General features: G+C 41.5%; 1 protein-coding gene across 1 annotated transcript in view; it reads right to left on the bottom strand.

Moving 5' to 3' along the window:
* Window positions 1-14,539, bottom strand: part of VPS8 (VPS8, CORVET complex subunit) — a 172,788-nt gene that overhangs the window by 38,463 nt on the left and 119,786 nt on the right. The window contains exons 41-43 of the mRNA XM_018565944.1: window positions 12,458-12,540; window positions 5,539-5,619; window positions 3,976-4,145 (exon numbers count right to left, since the gene is read on the bottom strand). Of these exons, the coding sequence (XP_018421446.1) occupies window positions 3,976-4,145; window positions 5,539-5,619; window positions 12,458-12,540 (334 nt within the window). The remainder of the gene's footprint in view (window positions 1-3,975; window positions 4,146-5,538; window positions 5,620-12,457; window positions 12,541-14,539) is intronic.

Here is a 14,539-nt window from a genome sequence, read left to right as displayed (position 1 = left end):
TATATATATCTATATCTATAGATTTATATCTATATTAGGGATGCACAAATACAATTTTTTCCAGACCAAGTACCGATACATTTTTGTTTAGTGTCATGTGACAGTTTTTGTAAAACAATATGAGATAATCTATGCATGTATGGCTAGCCAAAAGCTGCCCATGCACCTTACAACCATTGCACGACTTTCGTTGTGCGATGGTTGTAAGGTGATTAAAATTTCGTATGATATGCCCATCTTGGACAGGCAGGTCGTACTTGCGATCATCGCAAGCCCTCCCCGCTTAGGGGAGGGCTTCCGATGATTGCAGTGCTGAGTGGGCAGTGTAATCGGCCCGTGCGGCATTCGTCTTCCGAGCACGCCACCAAACCGCCGAAAACCGTACGATTTTCTGCAGGTTTCCCAGCGTGCTCGGAAAACGAAAGTCATGCGACGTTACAGTGCAAGCTGCCCATACACCTGCCGATTATCGTACGATCGAGGGATGACCCGTGATTATCGTACGATAATCGACAGGTGTGTGGGCACCTTTAGTGTGTGTGTGGGTGGAAGACTTCTTGCTGAATACCAGTCACCGTGCTAATAAAAAGGTCTAGTGGGGGTGAAGGTCACCATGTTGATAGAGGACTGTATGGGAGTCAAGGCAATATAAGGGACACCTAGCAAATATGGATATGAAGGGCCCTTAAAACAGCACCACAAGTAGTGCTGCCTATAAGTGTACAGTTATGGTAAATTCAGCAGTGCTGACAATAAAATCAAAATAAAATAGAAAATGTGCATTCAAATATAAAGAAAGGCATCTGAAAGTTTACTCCCTGCAGAGGTTGAGCCAACTTAAAAAAAAAAAAAAAGAAAATCAATAAAATATGTAATTTACCTGGGGGTGCTTAGACTTTTGCACACAACTGTATATACAGTTAAAGCAATGTGAAAATAGAGCAGGTCCAGATTTCTACGATTTATTTTGTTTAATTTTTGTTTGACTTTAAGCGTATAAGTGGACCATGCCAAGTATATTCTCATTGGTCAGCTACAAATCCTGAAAATACGATATAGATTTGTAGATCTTTCATGAAGTTGTTCTACTCTACTAAGTTGGACTTGAAGCACATCCGTCCGAAATGTATTCTGTATAGATTTTTTTTTCTGAGTACTGACAGCTGTAATTGATTCAACATTCATTAATCAATTCTCATGAAAACTATCTAGCACAAAAACTGTGGCACAGAATATTCCTTAATAGATGCAGCATAACTCTTAAAAAAAAACTATACAAAGGCAAGAGTCACTCCTGTTGTACATGCACCTTGTTTGGTAAAGGGAAACTTCAATGGTCTGGGGTCAATTTTAGCTTTTCTTTTATTGACGTTCATATGTTTTGAAATTGTTTTGTAACATATATCTTTTGAAATGAGAATATAATCTCTGTTTTACAAATATACATTAAAAAAAACATGATATAGGGTTCCCAGAACACGGGCGATCTACAGAAACTGCACAGAAGCTTGCTTTGCAGTTCTACATGTCTGATAGAAAGCTGGCCATCTGATAAGGGATGGGCCACTGCTCTGATGAGTAAAGCTAGCCATACACTTAAAGCAATAGTAAAGCTAAAAGAAATGCAAAAATGGAGCCACCCTGGAGCTTTTAGCAATAATGTGATTGTATGCACAGCATATTAGCACACTATGGCAGACTTACCTGACAAAGTTATCCCCTCACATGCTGTGATGTCAGTGCTCTCCTCCTTTGCTGGCATTTTATCTTCGTCCCAGTCTTCTTCTGAGATCAGAGACTTCAGTTGTGTAATTGGCCAGGGCCAGAGGAGGCAAGTGGTAAGGCAATTTCTGCTTTTTTCCACAGCTCAGTGCACAGAACAAAAAAGGGCTGACAAGTAGATAGGAGGATGTATGACAGAAGAGTCTATTTTGTCATATTAAGCTTGCCTGTCAGCACATTTTTATATATAACACTTATCGTCCGCTTTAAGCTGGTCATAACACTCAGCATTTTTTCTTGTTCGGCCCTGCAGGCTGAACAAGGAAAAAAAACACTAAATTTGCCCATCCACATTAAACAGCGTGAATGGGGGATTCTCTCCTACCGGGCTATTATATTCTGACAGTCAGCGCCTTTAGCTGTCAGAATACCAGAACAGTGACTGTAGTAAATTGGCCTCAGTCAATGTTTGGCCGACAATATTTAGCCCAGCATCTTCGACAAAAGTCAATTGAAGAAATATTCTGTACTTTACACTTAAATGTATGTACAGAGATGCCCAGACAGATGACTGCAGAGATTAAGAGAGCTGAGAGTATGTCAAAGGAGGCAATATGCTCAGCTCTAAGTGAGTACTATAGGGGCCTGTCCTCAGCTTGACATCATCATTTGTCCAAAACAAATTCAAGTCCTTATACTAGTTGCATTAAAAAAATACCGCAAACGATTCATTAATGACTGCAAAGATGCATTCATTTGTGTGTTATACCTGCCGAAAAGTCAGCTTTAAATACTTTTTAATTGTACGAGATACCGGGGATAGCAATGTGATGTTGTAATTTCACATTCTTTTCTGGAAGCAAACATCAGGCTATCTTTTTAATGTCTTTATTTACTGGCAGTGGTCTCAAGTACAATGTTGGTGGCAAGGCCACTAAGCTACCTGTCAGGTGAAAACTCTATATACTTTCCTGGTAAAAGTAGTATTTCTCTCTGCCCAGTCATAAACCCAAAATTGTACACCTCGTGTATTGCAAAACGTAATTCCAATCACTTCTGATAGAAAACTCTGTGAACGAACTTCACAAGCTTATGATTTAATTCTGCACCCCGAGGCACAGGTAGATAAGGTCACTAGTGAAAAGTTAAAAGGACAAGTGACGTTAAAAGCAGTGACATTTCCCCTAAGCTGCTCTTTCTGCCTGAAAGGCTACTGAAATGCCTTTGGGACTTCATCGGAATTGAGTCACAACAGTGAAAGCATAAAAGCTAAACAAATTGCCAAATCTAATTCACGTAAATCACAGCACTAGAGAGGCATTTCAGGCAATCACATTAATCTATAATAATAGCAGAAATTGCTGTCACAAAGCTTGAAAACCTCATAATAAGCCTCCACAAGTGTCCTTGCTTCTATCAGCATATGGAATGTCACATATCATTTGTACCAATATTTATACACCTGACAAATATTCTATCCCAAAGCTGGGAGCATAATACATGAAAACAACCCATTGAATTTCAAATTAAAGAGAAAATATTGAGTGCTGGCTACAGGTCTGATGCTACAATCGGCTACTGGAACTCAATTGTTCTTGAGCTAGGATCTCAAATGTCATTATAATATTGCATATAAAGTCTTTCTGCTCTCAGTCATTTCAATCATCTCAAACCCCTCATGCTCCTCATATGCTAATTATTGTATTTGATATATGAAATTGCAAACCCTCCCTCTAGTGATCATCTGTTATATCCTCTGATAATAACTTACCTGACCTGCATGCTAGTGCTGACAAACAAAAGTAGCAGTAAAGCTCAGTCACTGCAGTATTGCTGTATAGAAAGCAGGTCAGGGATATGTAATGAGCAAAATATGGCTACCTGCCCATACATTTATAACAACTATGAACAAAAATAATGTTAAAAAAAGTTGATTCAATTATTGACAAAGTATTTAAATGGTTCTGTTCGGTTTCTTTCTTACTCAGCATACAGATAAAATGCTATAGCAATGATATGGATTAATATGGATTTAGGATGGAAGATTTTAAGCTGGGAAACAGATATCCCTGGGTATCACAGAGACCAAGACAAAATGTAATATTTCCCTGAGTGACATTGTTCTAGAAACAGTGAATGGCTATGGATAATTTAATTACATAATCTGTATGTATTCTTACTGTAAGTGATCATTCATCAAATGCATGAAATGACGAAAGTTGTACCATTAAAGAAGAACAAAGGATAAATTACCTGAAGACGAGGATCTCATCTGCGCCCTCTTGCCTCTTCTTGTACTGTTGAAGGCAGATGCAGCAGTGGTCCTGCTTTGGGGCAAGTGCTTTAGTAATAGAAGCTTTAAGGTTGCGCAGTGACCAGTGTAAGTCCTGGTTCAACAAGCTTGTGGTGGTTTCCAGCAGTGTCTATACATAGAAGATAAATGTGTGAAATCACTACAAGACAGTAAATGCACAACTGGCTTTATAACTGGAATGGAAATGCTACTCTTGGATCAGAGTTGGCCAATCACCAAAACAAACTAACTATTTATATTTAACATTCAGTCTTTTAATTCACCTCCATTACTGAACATTACCATTTAGATTGTGAACCAATAGTCAGGAAAATGCAGGCTATGATAATGAAATAGTATCTTCATTAAACATCCACAGCCATTAGATGTCCATCATTAAATCCCTGCTTTGCTCAATTCTGAGTTAGAGCTGGGTTACCTATAAGGTAAAAATGTCATCCTTGGGACAGGAACTAAAAATCTGATAAATAATAGGTGACTTGGGCATGAGTGGAGGTTTGATGTTTTGAACTTTACATATCTGGACACATAAATTATTTAAAGTGCATCCCTAGCCAATCCTTTTTGTTCTTAGTTTTGGAAAGAATGTTGAATAGGACCAGTGTCAAGTTTGTATTGATGTCTGTATATGTTAGACCAATGGTGCCTCCAAATGTCTGCTAAAGGGAGTCTCTGATTTGAAGGGGTTTTCTAATGAGAAAGTGGGGGGACGACTCTAATGTGAAAGGGGAAACTCCACATCTTCATTTTTTTTGTTCCTGTATTTTGTTTGCCTGGGGTCCCCCCTTTAAATCCATACGAGCCCGTTATCTAGGATAAGAGTTTGGTATTGATTTTAGGGAGAGGGGGGCCACACCTTATGTTTTACATATATGGTTTTACATTTTACACTTGCCTCAAGATTTTGCATACCTTAAGCCCTGGTTCACACCTAGGCGTATTGCATATGAGCGGCTGTCGCGCGTTTTTTAACCGCGATTCGCGGTAAAAAAGTTGCGCGACTAACGCGCGTTTCCGAGGGCTACTTGGCTGTATCCCAATGGAAACGCGCAACAAAAATGGCCCAAAGTAGTACATGTACCCTTTCAGGCGTGGGCCGTTTTGTAGCGCGTTAGGGACGGGCTGAAATACGCAGAGGTGTGAACCAGACCCATTAAATACAATAGGATTTAGATGTTTGAGCGTTTTGTAGAGCGTTCGTCGAGCGTAGAACGCGCTATAAAACGTTCAGGTGTGAACGAGGCCTTAAAAGGTGCTATGATTGAGAAACGCTGTAACAAAGTCTAGTGTTACAAAAATGTATGAAAAGTCACCAAAACAGAAGGGGAGGGGAAATCTCCCAATAGGACACCTGTTCTGGAGATAGCCTTATCTACGCTTTAACAGTGATTCTCTCTTACGCATTTGCAATGTTCTGTAATATGTTTTGTAATTTTATCTAAATACGTTCCAAATGACCAACACGTTACAAACTCCTATTGTTTTTATAGCAAAACTGATACCTGCTCATAGCTAAAGGTGTCGAGCATTCCTAAAACCAAGCCTTGGATTTCTCCCAACTTTCCTTTTCCATACACAGGATCCTAAACCCAGAAAATGAACAGGAGCAAAAATTATGTTTGTCCATGTGAAAACAAAACAACAGAATTATCTTGTACAAGAATGAGCGATACCGAATATAGAAGAAAAATATGAATGTGATGTAAATCTTTGCTTTGCCCATGTAGGACAGAGCAGTAGGCCTACTGTTTTTCCTGCCCCCACTGCTGCTAATACTCACCTTCAGTTCACTGGCCCGCCACCCTGTTCACCTGATAGAGAAAAAGTGAACCTTGTGGTTGCAGACTACACAAGGTTAAGTTCAAGTTACAGTATATGTCTCATCGCACTCCTGACCTTAAGAATCCCAGAGTGTTGGGTGCAGCAGTGACAAGCAATTAGCACCCCTTTTGCAGACAATGAAGATCAGGAAGATTCACTGGCACTCCAATAGTGATACCAGAATGTCTTTTATTGATGCATGCTCACATAATCACAAAGCAAAAAGAGACATTTCAGGGCAGCACAAGGTCCCGTCATCAGGCAAACAATGTGTTGCCTGATGAAGGGACACTATGCGGCCCCGAAACTTCATGGTTTGCTTTGAGATTGATAAAAGATGTGCTTGTATCACTATTGATAGTTTATTTACTTTCCATTTTGTGAATTGATAAGAAATAAACTATTAACACTTTTATCTCTGTAAGCATTCTTACTTTACAGTGTTTTTTCACACCTGTCTAAAACATTTGCACAGTACTATATCATATATATATATATATATATATATACACATACATACACACTATACACACATACACTATATACACATACATTTTATTCTCAAAATTTCGATGGAGCTCAATTCGTCTTTATCAAGACACGTTGTCGTGGAGCTCAGTCCGTCTTTATCAAGACACGTTTCCACAGAGCTCAGTCCATCTTTATCAAAACATGTGTCTTGATAAAGATGGACTGAGTTCTGTTGAAACATTGACAATAAAATGGTGATGCTTTGACTTAACTGCGCTGCAAGACCCGTGAGTGCCTCTATACCTACTTTGGATTTGTATGGATATTTTTGAGGATGGTGGTCACAACTGGGACTATCTACAGGCAGTTAAGTCTTGGAGGAAGACCCATCATACCTAAAATATACAGCAGCACACCAGTTGCCCAGGCTCACAAAAGACAACTGAAGACTCCCCCTTCCCCCAGCGTGTGTCTGCAAGACACACACTGTCTTGTAGACACACACAGGGAGGAAGGACAAACAGTAATTTCTTCCCCTATACTCAGAAGAACTGTGTACATCAATTTCAGCAGTCAAAAAGGAGAGGAAGGGGAACAGACAGAAGGTCGGTATATGCAGCAGGGGGTGATGGGGAGACAAATAAGTGAACCTGTTTTTTTGCCCTGCCCGGCATTTTATATGTTCTATAATCCTCAATTTTAAATGTATTCCTGCCTGGTAGCTCTTGTAACAAACACGGTGGTCTGATAGTATAAAAAGAACAAGAAAAACAGAGCGCACTGACCTTGTGAAGCATATTATTTCATTGATTATAAAACATAAATATGCACTCGCATACAGAATTGGTAAAATGGTGTATAAGCATATTTGGCTGAATGTAGATTTCAGTACGTCCCTATTTAAACAATGAAAGCTGCGGTCAAGGCAACTGGACTTGCTGTATTTTTCTTTAAGACGTTTCACTGGTCATCCAACCAGCTTTCTCAATTTAGAAAGACTTGTACAAAAATTATCTGGGAATAAATATAGTGAATGTTGCTCCAATCCACATAATATGTTAGTCACAACCAGGTGTTGATTGCATTTGCATAATTGGAGCTAGGAGGTGTTAATAACCTGCCCAGAGAGAGAGGTGTTAAAACAGCATTGTATGTGGCAAGGTATCCAGACTGGGCTTTTGTCAAAACAGAAAGAAGAGGAAAGACTGCCAAGAGTACCAGTGAGGGTGAAAAGCATGACAAACGGAAGAATATGGTCATCCCATATGTAGCTAGGGTGTCTGAGAAACTCAGAAGGGTTTTTAAAAAACATCACATCCCTGTCTGCTTTAAACCCAGCAATACACTGAGGCAACAACTGGTTCACCCAAAAGACCCAACGCCAAAACACAAGATGAACAACATTGTGTATGCAGTCCAGTGCAGTGAGGAGTGCTCAGAATTGTATGTCGGTGAAACAAAACAGAAGTTACACCAGCTTATGGCACAGCATAGAAGAGCTAAAACCTCTGGTCAGGATTCAGCAGTGTATCTACATCTAAAGGAAAAAGGTCACTCCTTTGAAGACAGTCAAGTACACATCCTAGACAGGTAGGAGGACTTGTTTAAAAGAGGTGTGAAAGAGGCCATTTTTGTAAAAATGTAGAAGCCAAGCTTGAATAGAGGTGGGCGGTTGAGACATGTTTTGTCTTCCACATACAATACTATGTTAGACTGGGTTCACACCATTTTCCGGACCAGATCTGGAACATAGTGCATTGTCGCGTTTTGAATTTCTTTTCTTTTTTTTTTAGCTTAAAATTATCTTACAGGTGCGTTCCATGCTTTTTGATGCGTTCCAGTGCATTCCAGACCAGACAAAATAGGACAAGCAGTATTTTTCTGGACTGGCCTGGAATGGACTGTGCTGGTGGGAACAGACGCCAGAAATAGCATAGGAATACACTGGGATGCATTTTGGGTCCGGAAACAGTCTGGTCTGGAGGTAATCTGGAAGTGGTGTGAATGGGCAATTAACACCTCTCTCTGGGCAGGTTAATAACACCTCCTAGCTCCAATTATGCAAATACAATCAACACATGGTTGTGACTAACAGATTCCATGGATTGGAGCAACATTCCCCATATTTATTCCCAGATAATTTTTTGTACAAGTCATTTTGAATTGAGAAAGCTGGTCGGATGTCCAGTGAAACGTCTTCAAGAAAAATACAGCAAGTCCAGTTGCCTTGACTTAGTTTTTACAGATATATCATGGCCTGGATGAATGAGAACCTTTACAGACAATGAAAGCTGGAGCTAAACTAGTGATCTTACAGATGTGGCAAGTAGATTCCTAGCCACATCTGAAATATTGAAAAATGCATGCATGCATGCATGCATGATTTCAAAGCTAAACTCCAGCTAGACATAAAAACACAATTAAACCTAGTTATGGATCAATAAAAACACATAATTGTAATTTTACATATAACTAGCATAAGTACTTAAATGTATTTTTATCTGAGCCTCCTGTAAAAGGCTAGAAAAGGGGGGATGGCACTTTATGCCAATAAAGTTGTGCTGCTGTGCAAAGTTCTGTCCAACAGTAGGTTTCTAAGGGCATGAAACAACTTAATTGCCCAATAACAAGCCCTAAACCGGTCTCTATTTCTCTAATGTAGTGTAGTCCGCAAACAGGTCTTGGGTAGTGCTCTGGTAGGGGTGCCTGCCTCAGAAGGCTAGTTTAATAGAATTACAAAACTTTTGGCAGATAAGTAGTTCACATATGTGTATTTAAACGAGAACTAAGGGGTAACCTTATTTTCCCATAGTTCTCTTTAGGGTCACTGGAGGACATATACTAACCTCCCTCCCGTGACCCAAAGCTCAGTATTTGGCGAGCTATTTACTGAAAGCGCTGCAGCCGGGACAGATCCCGACAATACTGTCGAGATCCACCCAGCTGCATGAGTGACAGCGGGTTTTACCTATCTAGAGACAGAGCCAGCTGTGCCCACCACCTCCCCTGTCCGTTCCTCCAGTCAGCGCTGTAGGATCGGAGAGGGGTGAATCCCTGCGGGGAGAAATGACTGACAGTCACCACTCTCTGCAGGGGGATGATCGGAAGTGAGCAAGCGACGTTATGTGTTCACTCACTTCCCGATCAATAGAGCCGGCGTGTGGCAGTTTCAATGTCACAGATCGGCTCTAACTATGAAGATAAGTGTAAATCACTCACCTCATAGTTCTCCTTTAACCTTATGCTTAGCTAGTTGCGTTGAAGCAAGCTTTAAATAAAAACCAAGCAAACAGAGGAAAAGTTGCACACAGACCTCTTTATACTGCAGACTGCTGATTACATTTCTTGACAACATTCACTAGTGGCCTGTAATGCACCTGGTCCCAAGTGAGCCATGATACCGTATCTCAAGCCAATGTCACCCCTAACTGTGACTGATTCTAGTAGCTTAATTTGGAAAGCAAAAGGTGGAAAACATGGTGTGATATTAAGAGAAATTCACATTACAATATGACCAGTTAATGAGCTATCTGGGCTGCAATAAGTCTGTACTGAGGCTTGTGCTGCATAATTGGCGATTTACAAATCTTCCTGTTCAAACTCAGAGCTAGCTAGACACATACTGGAAAAACACTTTAAATCAGATCACCAACACAAAGAAAAACTACAAGAAAACAGATGCATACATAACAAAATATAATACCTGGAATTGTTCATATTTTGCAAACAAAAAAACCAAAAACATTTATACTGGGATCATTGAACCGTCTTTGAGATCAATTCTAGAAAGGATACCAGAGGGTTAAAAGTTCAACAAAGGAGTTATGGTTACATAGTTTGAGCTCTTAAGGTCTAAAATTTAAATACAACTGGCTGCCATGTGCAATTTTCTTTTAGACACTGGGATAAAGTGGGCCTGTAGAGGATGAGAAATCAAAACTGAATTAGGGCTTTATGGGTGTCAAGGGACCCAGTCATGGCTTACATGCTCTCCCAGTAAACCTGGCAGAGGCAGAGACAGAGACAAGGAAGCTGAGACAAGGACACAGTAGGGAGGCTCAGTGATCCAAGAACAAATTCTGCAACACTGTGTCACTCAGTGTAAGTATGCTTGCTACGTTTAAAGAGAAAAAGAATGTGGAGACAGTTAGTGTCTCATGGTGCAGGTAACACCTGTACAGTTGATGTCAATGGGGCGGTCTACACTTCAGGCCTGTTGCATTTCTTGTCGATAGCATGGTGTGGGTTAAGAGGTGGAATCATGGTTGCATCAGTTGTGTGAGTGGCAATTTCTCTATGCTGTAGGGGTAAAGGAGCTGGTACCTAGGCAGGCATATGGTTGTGCATAGGTACTCCCAGTGGTATTAATCCTAACAAGTAAAACATAACATGAAGGAAGCATGTAAAAGGATTAAATGATAGGGAAGGGAAATAACAATGATAAAAAGGTCCGAGTTGAATAAAGTCAAATAATAAAACGAAAGAAATTCTTTGGTCAAAAAGAGAAGAAATATTTAATTTGCTAAAGACAATTAAAACAAACATTTAAACTAAGGAAAACTAAGAAATAAAAAAGCGAAACGATTAATTATTAGTAAGGATTTCTAGAACTGTGTAAAAGATGTGTTAATGTCTACCAGACCATGGCCACATGATACTGCGGAGCAGATTTCATGAAATATACATGAAATGGTGGCCCAGATTTCAAAGAGACTCTCTGAAACAGCTGCATACTGTAGATGAGGGAGCCAAGGATGAGCTAGCAGCAGATGAGACTTTGACTACAACCGGTGCCATTTAACCCACTTTGCACATTAATGTGGAATTACTACCCTGAGGTATCTTTTTTTTTTTTTATGCTGCATGTTAACAGACACAGATGTGCCCTATGCTTTATTTGAATGTTAATTAACTTTCTATAGACATGTGAGTTCATAATACTGGCTGGTGGCATAAGCAGAAGCCTGTTTCGGTCTGGTAAACTTAAAATGCAAGTTGTATTATGTCAATAAAACCGTTGTTTTAAAATAAGATTCAATTAGATATCTCCCAGTCTATCAAAATTCTATACAGTTTGTTATTTATGAAACTTTTGTATTAACATAAAAATTTAACCTACTATACAAAACTGCAATAAGGAAAAAAAATTAAAAGTGGCAAAGTTACAAATGCAACATCTACCACATTCACAACAAATGTCAGTCAGGCCTCCACTACTGCTTTGTATGATCAGTTATTTTATGCCTTTGTTAGTCAGGATGGCTTTATTTAAAAGAGATAATCCTCATCCTTAATCAGTTCTCAGTACTGGTGCTGATACTTTTTTTTTTTAAGAGTAAAATTTTTTAAAGTGTAGTCTTTGTTTTTTCGTTTTTCATGGGTGGGGTGGGGAGATGGTAAGATTGAATGATTTGATTTTAAAGTGAATTGTATATTAGATTAGGATATGATGAAGAATATGGATGTATAAAATGTTTATAAAAGTATGATGTAAAATGGAGATTGTCACTATACAAAACAAAATATTTTTAAAAAAAAGTTTATTTAAGAATTTGACAGACATGGGAAGGTTTACATCAACCATTACACACATCAGAAAATGGATTTAAAATATTATGTAATTTGTTCTGCCTGATGAAGGAGATCCTACGTGCCCCAGAAACGTTGCAGTAAGTGGGTTAAGCTTTTTTTTGCATGTACTTCAATAAATAGACCTATTCTATCTGCCGTTGGAGTGCCGGTGTCCATATTCTTTCGTATCACTGAGCCGGTGGCCATCCATCGACTACTGTTGCACCCATTTTATCCTAATGGATGAACGGTCAGGAGTGCAATGGGTGCATGGACTGTAACACACAGCTTACTAGCACACCCAAGGGTGGCTCCATAGAACCCTGCAAGGGAAAGGAGCCGGCCTAAAACAGGATATGAAGACATGACTCAGGGAACCAGCTGATTCTGCAGGAAATGTGAGACTTTTAAACACCAAAGAGAAGCATCCATTGTAAGTGATTTAATCAGCATTTGAAATAGCTTAAAAACATTTTGGCTTAAATATAAGTCTAACCCGCAATGTTAATAACTATTCTGGCAAAACAAACAGACAGTCTGCAAACATGAAGCCCGTACCTGCAATATCCTGTGAAGTATGGATGGAAGGGAGATATAAGCGGCCATGCTGTTGAGGACATCCATTGTCAGACTCTTTACACCTATATGAACATATATAGACCACAGTTGCTTACATAAGTCATAAAAGAATAATCTCAAGAAATCTTAAAGGAAACAATTTAAATTAAAGCAGAAATGTTCCTTTATTGTATTTAACTGGTTACTATGGGAAGGCTGCCACACCTTTTTCCTTAGTGCTATACTACGTAAGCATCTATTTTGGCAGCACAGTTGCTGTCGATGAATGTGGTTTATGACTAATTACAAACAGTGAAACATTAAATACAATGAAATACTGCTATTTATTTTAAAATCATTAGTGCTTAAGGCTCCGTTCACATCTTTGCTTTGCGGGACCGTGTGAGATGAGCAGATATTTCTAAGAAGTCTAAAGAAGGTGCTTTTGGAATAAGAAGCCACTTTTGGAATGCCGGTGTGCCGTTATCCACTTTTTCTCCCCCCAATAGTACTTATAAACACGGGGTGCTTATCTCAAAATCTCCCTTCCAATTTCTGCCAGATCAGTCAATTCCTTTTTCATAAGCAATGCCAGAGTAAATGACTCTGCTAAATACTCATTCGATTACCATTGCTTTCCTGGAAAAAAAAGACACTACTGGTGATATCTTTTCTCTCCCGTTCATTGAAGGACACAGGCAACAGATCGTAGATCCTGAATGGTAGGGTAATATCGCCACCTGCAGGAGAAGGACGCTAGGCACAAAACTAAAGACCAATTACAGCCTAGGGGCGGCCCCTGCCGGTGGCCAAACCCCCCACCTGCTGACAAGTCTCCAGTTTTTTGCCTAGCGTCAGGAGTAAGGAGCTAAAAAAATTTCTCTGGATATTTTTTCCCTTTCTTCCGATTGGATTCGTTCTTCTTCTAGCAAGTGTCCCCAGGGCGACAGGCTGGATGATTGTAGATCCTTGTAGTCTCCCCTGGGTGACCAACGAGCGCATGCAGACTCTGCCACGGTGGGTCGGCTGCGACATGTGGTCCCCTGTTGACGCCTCTGGGCTCGTCCCAGGGGGGGGCTTCTGACTGGGGGTCTTGGCCTCCCTGTCATGGCGCTCCCTGTAGGCTGAAGACGTCGCGGCTGCGGTCGGGGACGTCTTTTCCTGCCGCATTCCTGCGAATCCGGGTTCCTGTGGATATGGTCCGGCCTGCCCTTCTCATAGGTATGGAGGTCTGCGGTGGATGTTTCGGGGGACCGGATGCTCAGGTAAGCTTGGGGGCTGCGGCAGCCCCTTGTACCCCCTTCCCCCCCTCATGGCCGGGTGGGCCGGTGTGGCCCTTGTCTGCGGGGGCTTTTTACTATGGGGGTGTTCCTGTACGCAGGGGAGGTGTGCTGGCTGCACCTGTGGCATAGGCTGCTCGTTCGGCGGTCGCGGCCGCTACTCGAGGCCCTGGTCTCTGTGCGGCCTTCGGGTGGTTCCGCGGCTGCTGTGTAGGGACCTAATTGGTGGTGCCTGGGCCCTTGGGGGGGTCTGCCGGTGGCCTGCCCTGGAGGGACTGTGGCTTTATGGGGCTCCGTTGGTCGGCGGCGGCGTCCGCGGCCTTCCCCGCTCGTTCGGCGGCCACGCCGAAAATCGAGGCCCCGGCTTTTGCGGCCTCCGGATCGGATCTGCGGCCGCCATCTTGGATGAGGGCAAATTTGCCCTTTTCGTCACTTCCGCCCGGGCTTCCTAGAGCCTCGGGTGGATGGGGAGTGTCTTCCTTTCGGCTTGTGGACGCCGGGGGAGACAGGCACGGATTGTAGAGCTCCTCCTCCTTCCAGGGTCGGACGTCTGGGCCGGGACAAACGCTGAGGGTCGTGAGTACCTGAGGGTCCCTATTTCCCTTGCCTGGGGGTCTCCGGTCAGTGGAGGGGTTTTTTGCTGCGGGTGTGTAATGGATCGCAGGGATGACACTCCTGCATTGCCTTTGGAGGGTTGTGGGCTGCGCTCTGCGGACCCCTCTAGATCCCCTCTTTGTGCGGCCTGTACGCCTGCGCTGCTTTGCCTCTCGCCCGTGCGCCCCTCTGGTGCTTCAGGGGGGGT

Source organism: Nanorana parkeri, unplaced genomic scaffold (assembly GCF_000935625.1).
Source record: "Nanorana parkeri isolate BGI_ZX_2015 unplaced genomic scaffold, ASM93562v1 scaffold901, whole genome shotgun sequence".
NCBI lineage: Eukaryota > Metazoa > Chordata > Amphibia > Anura > Dicroglossidae > Nanorana > Nanorana parkeri.
The sequence above is the reverse complement of the archived record's forward strand: the minus strand, read 5'-3'. Positions and strand labels throughout refer to the sequence as shown.